Below are 13,362 nucleotides of genomic sequence, written 5' to 3' on the forward strand. Positions count from 1 at the left end.
TACCATTCATGATATCTACGTAGCCACCAAAGAATGAACACCATCGCTTCGAGTCATAGCAAATGCTGCATTCCAAAATATGTCGTCAGAGTCGTGGGTACATCGTCATTCGTCAAAAGCCCCTTTGCGCCCTCGCTATGCCATCAAGATATGTATGTGAAGCGGCCCGAAATTGGAAGCCAAAGCTCAAACACCATGACCATGCTTCCCCTAGGTTGCCATTTCCCAGAAACACTGCAAGCCGCTATGATTGTTTAGTGTGCGATAGTACCGCAAACTCCAGATGATGAAAAAAAGGTTTTAAGAATGTAGAAATCGGCGATCAACCAACCCAAAGACTAGCGATCAGCCGCTCAGAAGGTTAGAGAGGCTTCCGAGCTTGTACGGGCGTGCTGCATGAGTATGTTAACACAAGTCCCTTCTCAATTTTCAAGCAGTTCGTGAGCGTCATCAGACTCACTGCCATAATCTGACTGTTCGAATGCATCGCCCTGAGACATTGGTGTACCAATATCATGAGGCCACGAGGGCAACCCAGCTTCCACCTCCTGCTGGAATAGGCCGATCAAAGCAGCGTCGTTGGCGTGCTGGAATTGTTTCGCCTCAGGCTCTTCATTCTGGGACAGCAGATAGAGCTGCTCGACTAGCAATCGGCCCGTGTCGATCAAGGGCACCATGTCCAAGCGATGCCGGCCGACGTCTCTCTCGTACACGAATTTGTGCGTCACCTCCGTGAGGAGTTCGCGCGCTGATTTGTACTTAATGGCAATTGTCTCCAAAGCCATGGCTTCTTTGGTTCCGTAGAGCTTCTGGAAGAAAATGTTCGTGGATTTGCGCACTCGGTCTTCGTCATGACAGAGCAGTGCAATACCGTATACACTGCTGCGCTGCATCAGACAGTGGTAGAACGCGTGGGGGTGCTTGTGATAGAAGAACGCCTGGTTTTCGGCTGTCAGAAGACCAAAGAACAGCCCCAATACGGCGTCCCCGCTTGGCAAACGATCTTCAGCGGCTCGCTTGGATGATGCGACCATCTTGACAACGGTGTTGATAGTTGTGGTGATCTTCTCGGAAATTGCGGACGCTTCGCACAGAGGTAGTGCCGCTTGGATATAAGCGTCGCAAAACGGTGGCTCCATCTGAATTCCTTCGATGATGGTTCGACCCATGTCCGACTGCAATTTTGCGCTGCGTGATTCGAGTATCCACTTTATGATGTCGCCAGGGTAGAAGTGATCTGTCTTAGAGTCGTCGAACACTTCCAAGATCTTGTCAATGATCGCGATGGCTTTGATGTCGTCCGACCAGTACATCACTGCAGCCGTCTCTCGTATGGATAGGGGAAACTTCATTCGCTCGCGATCAAAAGTGGACAGTCTGTCGTGAGTATCGTTGTCGTTCAGAACATCTAGGTTCAAATCCATTTGGGAGAGCAACTTCCACACGAAGCATATCAGCCTGTTGAAAATGCTCCGCCTCTTGTCCATGACCCTTGCCAGTTCAGGGCAGTCTTCCCTGGAGGGTTTGTGGGTGTGCATGCAAAAGAGCTTTAGGCAGAACTGGAGAAAGCTATGATTTAGCAAGACCGCTGTTTCGAGGAGACCCATTTCAGCGATCTGGGTCAACAACAGGTAAAAGTCTTCCCAGCCGCGAGTGCTCTCATATGACTCATCTGCAGTTATCCGTAGTCTTCGAGTCAAAGCCACCAGGACGCCTTCAACAGGGGTGGATGAATCGACTTCCATGTCGCTGTCTGAGGAATCTGATTCGTAAGCTGAAGGCTCCTGTTCGCGAAGAGACTTCAGGCTGTCGACGAGTAATGCTCTCATCTGTGACCGAAGCGTGGGATGTGTGCATTTGATGAGGATATTCGTCATCGCAGAATCGTTCCCTGCTAGCCACCGCAGTGCAATGCTGCAGCACGAAGAGCATGAAATCATGGCCCGACGGATATGAAGAATCAGCTCCGATGAGATCTCAGAGTCAGACTGACGCCAGGCTATGAGTCCCAGATGGGACAGCACGATAGAGAGCCCGCGGGCCTCCTGGACGTGATCTTCTGAGCACACTCCGTGGCTGATCGTCCGTGCTACATTGTGAAGCTGCCGGACGAATTTCGAATGCGCTGGATCATACTGGCTATACTCCCGGAGAAATTGTTCGTTGTTAGAGTCAATCTCTTCCTCAAAGAGTGTGGGTATGGCAATCTGTGGGTTGCGGTTCGCAGACGTGGTCGCCCAACACCTTTGGTCCTCCTCAACAGCAGATCTACGCTGGTAAAAGAGCATGTAGGCGGAGAACTGCTTGATCTGGCGATTGTATCCTTCTCCTTCGGTGAAACCTCCAAATGTTCTCTCGGCGATCTCGGCGGGATCGAATGGTGTGACTTCGCTGTCGTTGAATTCGACCCAAGTTGGTGTCGCACTTTCCGATGAACAAGGGCGCTGCCGAATGTAAGAATAGTAGTGTCCATTCTCACAAGTGCCTGTGTGTACGAGGACGCCAACAAGATCAAAAACGTCTTCTTCGCGAGGTTTCTCCGGATCAGCCAGATGGTCAAACTTGTATGGACTGATGTCTAAAGTTTCTGGAAAGGCGAAATGGTCGTATATCTTCCTTCTGCTAAAGTCGTTCAGGTCGAACTCAAATCTCTTGAGATGGAAGATCAAATTATCAGGCGCATCTTTGAGGCAAGTTCTGTCGGCGTTAGCAATTGAGCAATATCTGACTTCAGCGCGTACGTACCTCTTTACAGCATCCACAAACTTTCCGTCGCACGACTCGCACTTGTACTTGTTGTCTCCTTCCATGACATCGCCTTCAACATAAGCCTGGAGACTCTCTTGCAGATTGGCTTTGCCTGCAATGTCGCACTGCACGGCGAAGAATGGCTCGACGCGTTCGGAGACGTGTTCGCATTCTTTGGACTTGATCTGGTTCATGGTCTGGCCCCCATAGAAGGCCCGAAACTTCGACTTGTGTTCCTGCTTGAACATTTGAGCCTCCCATTGATCAAAGAGTAGGTTGTAAAACTCGTCGGCGTCCATCTGCACGGCTATATCGATGGGCGTTTTGTCGAGGCTCTTTACACAACCTGCAAAGTCTCGTGGATCCGTCCATTTTCGAAAAGAGTTCTGCATCTGAGCAAACAGTCTCTGCGTCTCGAATAAGAGCTTCTGGCTTCCAAAGCCTTCGTTGACTTTGAGGTTGAGGACGAATTGCCGGAAGTTCAAGTTCATGAATAGCTGAGTAAGGAGGGAGTTCATGTAGCAGATGGCACGTGGGTTGTAGAGACCCACGTAACCCGTAGGGGACCTGATCTCCATGGAACGGTTGACCACACTAGTAGTAAGCATGAGCTCGGTGTCCTCTTGCTCAATTTCTCCAACAAGTTGAAGCAATATCTGGTATGTGCTCTGGTCTTCAGCAAGGCCCAGCATCAAATCGTACAGCTCTCTTCGTGTATGACTCTCTAGTATCGGGAGAGAAATTTGATCAGGTGATGCGCTCCCTGTCTGTATGCTGCTTACGAAAAGGTACTTCTTGAAGACCTGCTTCAGCAACGAGCCGGCATTCACGGGCTTCTTGAAGGACTTTATTGACAGTATGCAACAGAGAATTAGTTTGGTAAGTCCGTGTACAACGTAATCGGTTTCTTCTCGCCCGGGAAACCCATCGTGGTTGTGGCTCAGAAGAAGTGTGCTCCACTGTGTCATCAAAGACCGGAGATGATCTTCGTTCCGGTCATACTCGTCGTTGGCACGAAACACATGCTCCGCAATCTTGAACAACTGCTTCGACTGCCTTGCATGCCGTGCTGCTATGGGTATGATAGCCGAAATGATTGTCCAGAATTTGGAACCGGTCTCAGCTCGTGTGATGGGGCAAGTTGAAGGAAGGTCTCCACCACAAAGAGAGGCTATCTTGCGTGAGACATACTCTCGGGTAGCCTCGTGTGGCTGCGACAGTAGCATTGTCTGATGAACGCGATGCACGTCGCTATGAGACATGAATGTCTCCCATATAGCACGGGAATGAAGCGACGCTTCCAGGATGGTAGCATATGCGTCCTGGGCTATTGGCGCAGAGTCCGGACTGTCGAGTGCAACTGTTACAATTTTTACGAGTCTATCCACCAAAGAAGACCCATGGGAGAAGTAGGCAGCGGATGTTTTCGGTGTGGGCCTCTCTACTGAAGTTAAGATATTGGCTAGTGTATGACGGAGAATCAAGAAACTCACCTCTGAGGAATTCTAGCAGAATGCCCACGATAACTGCGGCTAGCTGAAGTTGCTGAGGGTCAGACAACGACTCGTCTATCAACTGAGTGTCCAACAACGCTTTGTGGAGATACTGGACTGCGTGGCATAAGAACGTTTCGTTCAAAGCTGACTGGCGGTCTGTTAGCGAAGGCAGCCTGGAACTCATAAAGTTAAGACTCACGTCGTGTATCTGTTCCCGGAGCCTAGTCTGAAGCGCAAGTGCTGCGTATCTCGCTTGAAAAACTCTCCCAGGGGGAAACAAATTCTCAGATGGAACTTCACCCTCGGTCACTTTGTCCGCAAAAGATGTCCGGGTTGGAAAGAAGCTGAGAAAGTCAAAGAGCTACGAATGTTAGCAAACTCTAGAAAAATATCAGATTGGACTTACCAGATAGCTTGTTGTATCGCCAGATTTCATCCATGTGAACAACTCATCGAAATGCTCCACGATGGCAGTTTCGAACACCGAGGATCCTGCAGCCAGATCGGGCATGGGACGAGTGAGCTCTGCTCCATCAGCACGCTGCACAATGACCTGGCCTCCAAAATCGATGTCAGACAGCTTCAATGGTGCTTCTTCAAAGACCTTCAGCCGCTGCCCTCTCGCGAAGAGATTGACCTTTGTCAAGCCAGTTGCATGGCACAGCCTCCTGTAGAGATCATCCACCGTGTGTTCAGAGGACATGGTAACGCATTGTCGATCATTACCGCACTGGTATCTGATCGTAATAGCATCCCCATAAGACACGTCTGCAGAAGTGTCCATCGCATCCACTTTGGAATCCATCCTCCGTCGGTTAAGTTCGGGCTTTTGGCGAGCAAATCCAAGTAGAAGCTTCTGGAAAAGCAGTATCCTGCGTACATGTACTTCGGAACTATGATGAAGTATTGGCTCGTTGGTGGTCTGCTCCGGCTGCGTCTCGAAGGCAATCCTCAACTTCTGCATGCACTGGTCGACCAACGCGACATGTGCTTTCTCTACCTCTGCGGCAGTCACTCCGGGACTTTCGACCACACATACATAGCGACTGGCGAGAAGGCGAGCTGCAGCGTCCTCAATGGTGCCTGCGGGAGAGGATAAAATCAGGCGCCACAACAGATCCGCGCCAGGAATTTGCAGGAGGCTATCGGTTCCTTGTTCGGTCGGGATCGTCTTTCTCGTGACCGGAAAGCCGTAGTTAGCGACGAATCCAAACAATCCGTTCGTATACAGCTGTGCATCCATGTTCGGGATGTAAGATGACACGAGCTGCTTGCAAAACTCATCGCCTGGTGAGCTTTTGTTGGCTTCAAGCAGTGTCATCCAGGCCAAATCTCTCGATTCGTTGGACAACGCCTTTTCGCCAACGATGTGATCCCAGAGGTCTTGGTGAAGATCAACAGGGACGGACATGGCGGGGTGTGTGATTGTCAACCTTAACAGATCTAGCCGGTATTGCAAGGCCTCAACCTGCCAAGGATACGAAGTATTCTGGGCTTCCTTCTCCACGAAAGCTGGGATCTCACTCAGTACCGAGCGCATCAGATCTAAGTTCTGTGCGGAGAAGATTGCGTCGTCCGGGTGTGTGTACTGAGCCAGTTGGCAAAGGATCCGATAATTCCCTGTCGCAGCATCGGAACAGTCCGCTATCTGCTGTGCACACTCCCGATAGATGATGCGTCGTTCATTAGGAGGGATTGCAGCTGTTAATGCACAAAGATGATCGAAGGCTTCATGCTGCAGGTCTAGCAGATTCTTATCTGCCTGCCTGCTAGGTGCCGTCTCGCGGATCACGCTGATGCAAACATTCCAGGGTCGAGCAGTGGGTCCCCTATCTGCTTTGTCGATGTGAATGAGGTTCCCGTTCTCGTTGAGGTTTGCAGTCAGAAAGCGGAAGAAGCGCAGAATATCCATGGTGTATCTGTCAATGGGTAAATTGTATAGCTTTGTGCAAAGATACAACCGATCCGACATTGTCATAAGCCCGATGATACCGCGAAGCATGGCGATTGTCGCCACTACAACTCGAGGATCAGGACTTGACGACACGGTCTTCCATATCGCATCAGCTTGGTCGTCCGACCAGCGGTGCGCAATGACCAGGAATCCGGCGATATTAGCACTCCGAGATATCAACTGAGGATGTGAGTCCACGCTGACAATGTAGTCGACAATCTGACCCCGCAGCAAAAAGTCCGCAAGATACTGGATGACGGGGTGCTTGCACGACGGGTCGAGTGCACTATAATCCCGCCAGACTTCGACAAGCGCCGCGTCCATTGTCGCAATACTCATGACACGCATGTTCATGTTTCCTTTGACGACACATTTGCGCAAAACTTTGAATTTGTATGCACAGGATACCAACGATGGGTAGCAGCTAGGGTCTTTGCGATAGTCAATGTCTCCGGTCCCTGCGTCACTCGCTCCAGATGGAGCCATTGGTGAATCCGGATCGCTAGAGTCCATAAGTTCGTTCATCAATTCGGGGGCGATGCTTTCGTCCCATTGGCAGATATCTTGCACCAGTATCGAGTAATATTGGACGAGATCACGGGCAATATTGGCATCGGAGGGAAGGCTAGGCTCGTAAAGGTCAGTGCCGTATTTCTGGAAGAACGACAGCACGCCGCGATGGTAGTGCGCCCGGTCTATGAAGGTATTCGTCCCAGGAAGCTCGAAAATGGTCCAGCCTAACGCGGATAGCAGTTGCGAAATGATAAGGGCATAATTGTTCTGCACATTGGGAGCAAGTCGATGGAACGCCTCATCCGCCAGGCGAAGGAGATTCTGGGCTCCACTAGCCATAAGAAAGTCCTTGTACATGCGAGTCTGCAGATCCCGTACATCCATAGCGTACTCCTTTTGTAGGAACTGAAAGATGGCAGTCTTGTCGAATCTTAGAATGTTATGTAGGAATCTGATGTGCCTGTTGCTCAGCAACGGAAGCTGGCAGATCTGTTCGGCAGGCTGCTGTGACAACATGCCAGCGTCGATGAGGAGGATGTATGAGCATATTCTCAAGTATGCGCCCAAGAAGCGGTCGAAGATCTGGTCTGTCTGTAGATCTTCTACATCGTCTCCGAGAGGATATCTATTGTAATCACTGCTCTCTCTGTTGTTCAGCGCGTTCATCCAGTGGTACCTCCGAGTGAGCACTTTGCCCACGATCGCGGCGAATTCGTTCCAGAACTCGGCCTTGCCAGTGTAGAAGCTTTCGACGTTGACGGATGGATCGGGCAGATCGTCGAGCCATTCGGACAGCTGGATGAGGAGCTGGGGGTCGACGGGCATAGCTGTGATGTGTTAGCCTTTGTGTCCCTTCAAGATATGGTAAATCACGTACATGCTTGGATGTACTGAGGCAATTCATGAGCGACCTGGGTATAGTTTCCAGCAGGCGCCCATGGGAATCGCTGGAAATGGTCGTATGCGTCTACGCGCACGGTGAAGCCAAGAGCAGACTGCTCGTCCTCTTCGATGAGCATGACGGGCGGACTTCCGGAGTCGTCCCCCGTGCTATCTATGAGAATGGGAGAAATATTCTGTGAATCCGCCGGCATCGCATCAGCATTGTGGCCGTCGTCAATCGGGGCGGACACCGGGGAGGAGGGCGGGTGCGAGCGTATGGTCATTTCTACCTGTTGTTCTCGCGGCGGCGATGCGGTGGTCCGGGTTGACGACTCAGTGTCGGTCGAGAGGGCGCGGACGCTGTTGCTGCCACTGTCCAGGCGCGGGCGTTTGCGAGTAAAGCTGGGGTTGGCGTCCTCCACGGGATCGCGGCGAGGCGGGGATGTGGTGCTTGCTGACTCGTCTGCAGCAGCAGTTTGCGCGGCGTGGTCCTCTCGCACATTCATAGTCGCAGTGGCGCTTGAGGTTGTTTGCTCAAAGCGTGGCGGGCGGGCACAGCAACGCGTGCAAAGCAAGCAGGTGAAGCCGGAGTGGGCAAGCAGCTCGCAGTACAGGCAGCAGCTCCTGCAGCCTTAGTGGGCACGCGCCACACGCGGCGGGGCTGGATGCGCGGTAGCAATTGGGCCCATGAGCTGCGGCGAGGGTGAGAGAACTGCGTCTACCGTAATTGAACAGAGTTGAGGCGTGTAGGCAGCCGTTGGGAGCTCCAGACGCGTTATTGATTCCAAAGTTCCTTGACCCCACCAGGGTGAAGTGGAGACCCGCGTCATTGCTCATTGGCCCCGTAGGCTCCACTCATAGATCCCGCACCTAGGAGCTGCGATCTGCTAACGAACGGCTCCACTCTTCACCATTTTGCCCGGTGCAATTGTTTCACGTACATACTACCACATGCGAGACTGGCATCCGTCAACAATGGCGCCCACCACAAAGAACAGCAAGCCGATATTCAAGACATCCTCGCCGTTCACTGAGACGACATGGTACGTCCCTGCAGCTCGACAGCTTTTGTCACTTGCTAACAGCAAACACTTCAAGGCCGCAGATATCACATGACAACCAAGAAATCATCATCGATCTAGTGGCCAAGTAGGTACGACGCGTGGTGACCGTGTTTGGGACGCTAGACTGATGCGCATAGCCTCATTTCACCACTGGGTGAATATCGCAAAACACACATACAGCCCTCCAAAGGCAAGAAGAGGAAGAGAAGAACCAAGGAGGACCAAGATGATTCTGCCATAAAAGATGATCCTCCACCTCCGCCAGAGATTGGAAAGCATATCCTCGTTGGCATCAACAGCGTGACCCGCCATCTCGAGATGCTGGCTGCGCAAAATGCAGCTTCAACGATGCCCATCGCAGAACTAAAAAAAGACGAACCAGACGGTGCGGCCAACAAGGAAGAAAAACACAAGTACAGGCCTCTGAGCATGGTCATCCTAACCCACCCCAAACCCTCCCTATCAACCGCCCATGCCCATCTCCCCACCCTCGTCCACCTCTCAGCTGTCAAACCTCCAACCTCAACAATTCCGTCAGAACCTGCCCGACTCATCCCGCTCGCAACATCCACAGACGCCCGCCTAGCATCAACCCTGCACATCCCACGCGTCGGCGCCCTCGCCATCTTCGCGGACGCGCCCGGCGCAAAAGCCCTCGAGGACTACGTCCGCTCGCGAATCGACATCACAACCTGCCCATGGATTGATGAAGCCATGGCCGCGCAGTGGAAAGGCATCAACGTCAAGACCGAGACTTCAATAGGAAAGAGTAAAGTTCCAGCCGAGAAGAAAGTAAAAAGTTGAAATTAACAACCAAGCATAACTGTACATACATCGTGTTGCTGGCGTTGACGAGGAATCGAGATTCAAATGTCAATCAATTGTCCCCTCCACTCCCCACTCCCAACTCGCTAGACATACAATCTTCTCAGTACCAGACACGACTCACTCACCTCTAACACTCTCTCCATATCCTCGCCCCCTCTTCATCCGCCACTTCTTCAACTTCCCACGCCCAATCCAACGTCCCTATACCCCTCTGCGTATCCCACCCCCTCACCCTCCTCTCCTTACATCGTCCACACAGCATGGCCTTCACCGTGCCCGTCTCAACCGAGTTACCGTACGCTATGGCATCTGAAGGCGCGTAGGCGCAAGGGTGCATCAAGTACAGTGGCGCCTGACAGTCCGGACAGGATTTACGTGTTACATGGCACATTTTCTGTTCGTTTGTCTAGTACAGATTTGTGAGGCAGTGGTCGGGGCGTGCGGGAGATTGTAACGGACATGGCTGGGGAAGCATTAAAAAGACGAAATGCATCAAGTGCTGGCTGGGATTTCAATGTATGATTAAATCGTTAATTCGTTACGAGGTGCGAATTTTTTTTCAATGCATGTGGAAAAGTCAAATTCTTGAAAGTAACGCGGTGTGAATAGATAATAGTAGTAATAATAATAATAAAAGATTCGTTCTATGTCCCAGATCGCACCAAGAATAAAAACACCGCCTCCCGATCCAAGATACCGTTATCAACAATTCGTAGATTCGAGTCCGATATATTTCCATTGCCCCCCGTCCATTTTCGTACATGATGTGGATATCTCCAAAATTGCGCAATACAAATGCCTAATAAAATGTGTGTGTTGTTTCAAGGCCAAATTCAGGGGACTCCGGTGGTTAGATGGTATGGGTGGATGCAATGCGACGCCGGAAATGCAACATGGTATATGCTCGCCAATTGTTCTGGCGTTTAAGTCAGGTTGAGTGCCTGTACTGTGCTGTCCTGGCGGTCGCTCGAGGCGGGCGGCATGTTTGCCAGGGCTGGCACCACCGGGTGCGTGTGGTATTACACGTGTCGCTCGGGACTGGCGTGTCTATCATAGGTATTAAATCTCCTCTTGTCGCAGGATCGGTATGTTGAAACTCGATGTGATGTGCGGTGGTCAGTCCTCTGCGGCATCGGCCATACTGATGTCGCCGGCACTATCGACATTTGCGACGAGTGGTGAGGTTGCCGGCAAAATGGCGGACCGTGGGCGTTCATATTCGGGATCGAGGTGATCGGGCATGCTGGCCGGGCTGACTGCGCGCGAATCGCCGTCTTCCGGCGGCGGAGAAAAGTCCCAAACCTCCATGATTGTCCGACCACCTCGGCTGGCCATGATGACTGCTTTCTCTTCCTCAAACACGACCCTCCAGACCGCCTCTGCGGGACTGCTCAGCTCGCGCACAAGTGTGCCGTTCTTCACGTCCCACACCTTGACGCGGCCATCACTGCCACCGCTAACTATTCTTGTGTTGTCGAACTGCAGGCTGGTGACACTGTTGTCGTGGGCGGCTAATCGGTGAATAGCCTGATAATTTGCGAGACTCCACACACGGACCGAGCCGTCTGATCCACCTGTGACAAGGATATCTTCACGCATTTGGAGCTGGCCGACGAGGGATGTGTGGCCCTGTAGCACGGCCAGGCATTTGCTGCACGCAAGGGTCAGTACTCGAAGTTGTTGAGTGACACAAATAAACTCACCCATCATTCGGATCCCATATCCGGACACTGGTGTCCAAACTGCCTGTCGCGATCTTTTTTCCGTCAAAGGCAATGGCGTAGATCTGGCTAAAGTGCCCGGTGAGTGTGCGCAAGCATTTGCCTTCGGAGATGCTCCAGATTTTGGCTGTCGTGTCGTAGCTACCGGACACCACAATATCTCCGTGGATTTCCAGGCATCTGACGCTGGCCTGGTGACCAATCAGGACGTGCTTGCATTGCCCCTTCTTGAGGTCCCAGATTCGCAGGGTTGTATCGCGGGAGCCGGAAATGGCGGTGTTTGCATCGGACATCTTCAAGCATCGTACGGTCGAAGTGTGGCCGCGCAATGTGAATTGAGGATATCTGGTGTCGTTAGCCAAGTCAAAGTCGCGGAGATGCAGTAAAGCTTACCCGGTTGCAAGATTCCACACCCGCACATCGCGGTCGCAACCTCCACTGACCAGAAGATCGCCCCATGGCACCATAGCCCAAACACCCATAACATGTCCCTGGAGTGTCTTCTGGTGGTCACCAACGGTGTCGAATACGTGGATCTTTGCATTGTCAAGTGCAACGACGATGTACTTCTTTGTGAGGTGCAAACTTGTGACGACTCCCTGGTCAGGCGTTATCTGGCGCGCATCGCATACGCCGCCGTTGCGCCATGCCGTCTCGACCATGTAGCGCTGCTTGAAGTGCGATCGGTAGGTGATTGCCTTTGCTTTGCGCTGGGAAATCAGTCGCTTAGCCTCGCGATCGAGGCTCTGTGTCCGCAATCCCTCGGCACCGCTGCTTGCCGAAGCCACCTCCAGGAGATCTCTGTGCGCAGCGTCTTCTGTTCGGGACATGCGCTCAGCGTCCGCCACCCAAGACTCTGACTCGGCGTCTTCCATCTCGTCGACGTGGCCCTCGTCGCTCCGTTCCTCTCGGGTCAGTCCGCGGAATGAATACTTCTTGCACAGCAGTCTCCAAGCGCCGTCGTCGTTGACTAGTTCACGCCACTTTTTGGAAACCTGCGAGGCTCGTGATAGAGTGGTGGGGTCGTCTACACACTCCAAGATCTACGGGCATGTTAGCGTCATCTGATCTGACATGCATGTGACGTGAAAAGACGGCACATACTCTCAGGCACAGCTCCGTGTGGGCAGAACCATGAACGGGTCCTTCTTCAGCCTTGGGCTGACAAATTCAGCCACGAAGCTCAATTCGGCGCTGTCGCACAGGTTCAGCAATTCCCCCAGGAGGCGCATCCGCTCCGCCTTGTTCATGTCGCCAAAGCGTGCGCGTGTGTTCTTGATGTGCGAGTCTTCATATTCGGCTGCCGTGCTCCAGTCGGGCACTCGCTGTGTTGGCGTCGGACTCGGGGCGGGAGTGGGCGGCGATGCTGGCGCCGAGGGGAGGAGGTTGTGCGGTATTGTCGAGCTCAGGGGACTCGTGGGCGTGATTATAGGCCGGGGGACTCCTGAGCGCGAGATCCTGCGGGGCTTGCGGGAGTGGGCGGTTGGGGGAGGAGAACATGGCGGCTCGCGAGGATGAGGCCGTGGCGGAGGCGGCCATGTCGGTGTCGGAGTCTTCAATGTGCTGCACGTTGGAGGCACGCTGGTCCTCTCGCTGGGAGGCGAAGTAGTCGTCTTGCTCCATGACAGACGGCGGTGACTGCCCGTCCTTGTATCACACGTCAGGTCCAGGTCCGGAAGCGGCCAGCAGGAAGACACGGCGATGCGCACGTCGCGAGGGTATAGCAGTGAATGTATAGCGTGTGTGGGCGTTCGCTCGGGACGAAGACATGCACCGTAGTGGCCAAAAAGAGTGCAGGGAATGGTGGTTACAGAGAGGGTCCGCCGGCGGTGTTTCGTCCTTTTCACTGATGCAGTCGGGGCAGGCTCGCCAGGAGTGACTAAGGAGGGCGATGCAGCACGTTGCCGCACAAATAACCAGAACGGACAGGGGGTATCACGCGCAGACACAGCACAGGCAAAAGTAGACGGTGAAAGTCGGACACTGGTAGGTGACGCCAGCTCAGGAACCAGCGCCGGCTCGAGTGTCAGCGTGCGCCAAGACACCTCAAGGATCCGCTCTGCAATTCCAAGCTGCACTCGAACACACACATCGTAACATCCAGCGGTCCCTGCGTCTGCACCACGTTCACGTTTGCGCGGCATCCAAGAGCACAG

General features: G+C 52.9%; 3 protein-coding genes across 3 annotated transcripts; 1 reads left to right on the forward strand and 2 right to left on the reverse strand.

Moving 5' to 3' along the window:
- Positions 1 to 422: 422 nt before the first annotated feature.
- On the reverse strand, positions 423 to 8,099 carry SNOG_12873 (hypothetical protein; the record flags this gene model as incomplete). Its single annotated transcript, XM_001803037.1, has 4 exons — positions 423 to 4,108; positions 4,242 to 4,353; positions 4,651 to 7,538; positions 7,589 to 8,099. The coding sequence occupies 4 exons, from the start codon at positions 8,097 to 8,099 to the stop codon at positions 423 to 425; spliced, it is 7,197 nt and encodes a 2,398-aa protein (XP_001803089.1).
- Positions 8,100 to 8,568: 469 nt separating this feature from the next.
- SNOG_12874 (hypothetical protein) lies at positions 8,569 to 9,798 on the forward strand (the record flags this gene model as incomplete). Its single annotated transcript, XM_001803038.1, has 3 exons — positions 8,569 to 8,636; positions 8,957 to 9,449; positions 9,745 to 9,798. 3 exons carry the CDS (start codon positions 8,569 to 8,571, stop codon positions 9,796 to 9,798), a joined length of 615 nt encoding a protein of 204 aa, XP_001803090.1.
- Positions 9,799 to 10,601: 803 nt separating this feature from the next.
- Positions 10,602 to 12,829, reverse strand: SNOG_12875 (hypothetical protein; the record flags this gene model as incomplete). Its single annotated transcript, XM_001803039.1, has 5 exons — positions 10,602 to 11,114; positions 11,215 to 11,551; positions 11,600 to 12,201; positions 12,340 to 12,506; positions 12,529 to 12,829. The coding sequence occupies 5 exons, from the start codon at positions 12,827 to 12,829 to the stop codon at positions 10,602 to 10,604; spliced, it is 1,920 nt and encodes a 639-aa protein (XP_001803091.1).
- Positions 12,830 to 13,362: the final 533 nt, after the last annotated feature.

This window comes from Parastagonospora nodorum (genome assembly GCF_000146915.1).
Source record: "Parastagonospora nodorum SN15 chromosome Unknown scaffold_24, whole genome shotgun sequence".
In the NCBI taxonomy this organism is placed as follows: Eukaryota; Fungi; Ascomycota; class Dothideomycetes; order Pleosporales; family Phaeosphaeriaceae; genus Parastagonospora; species Parastagonospora nodorum.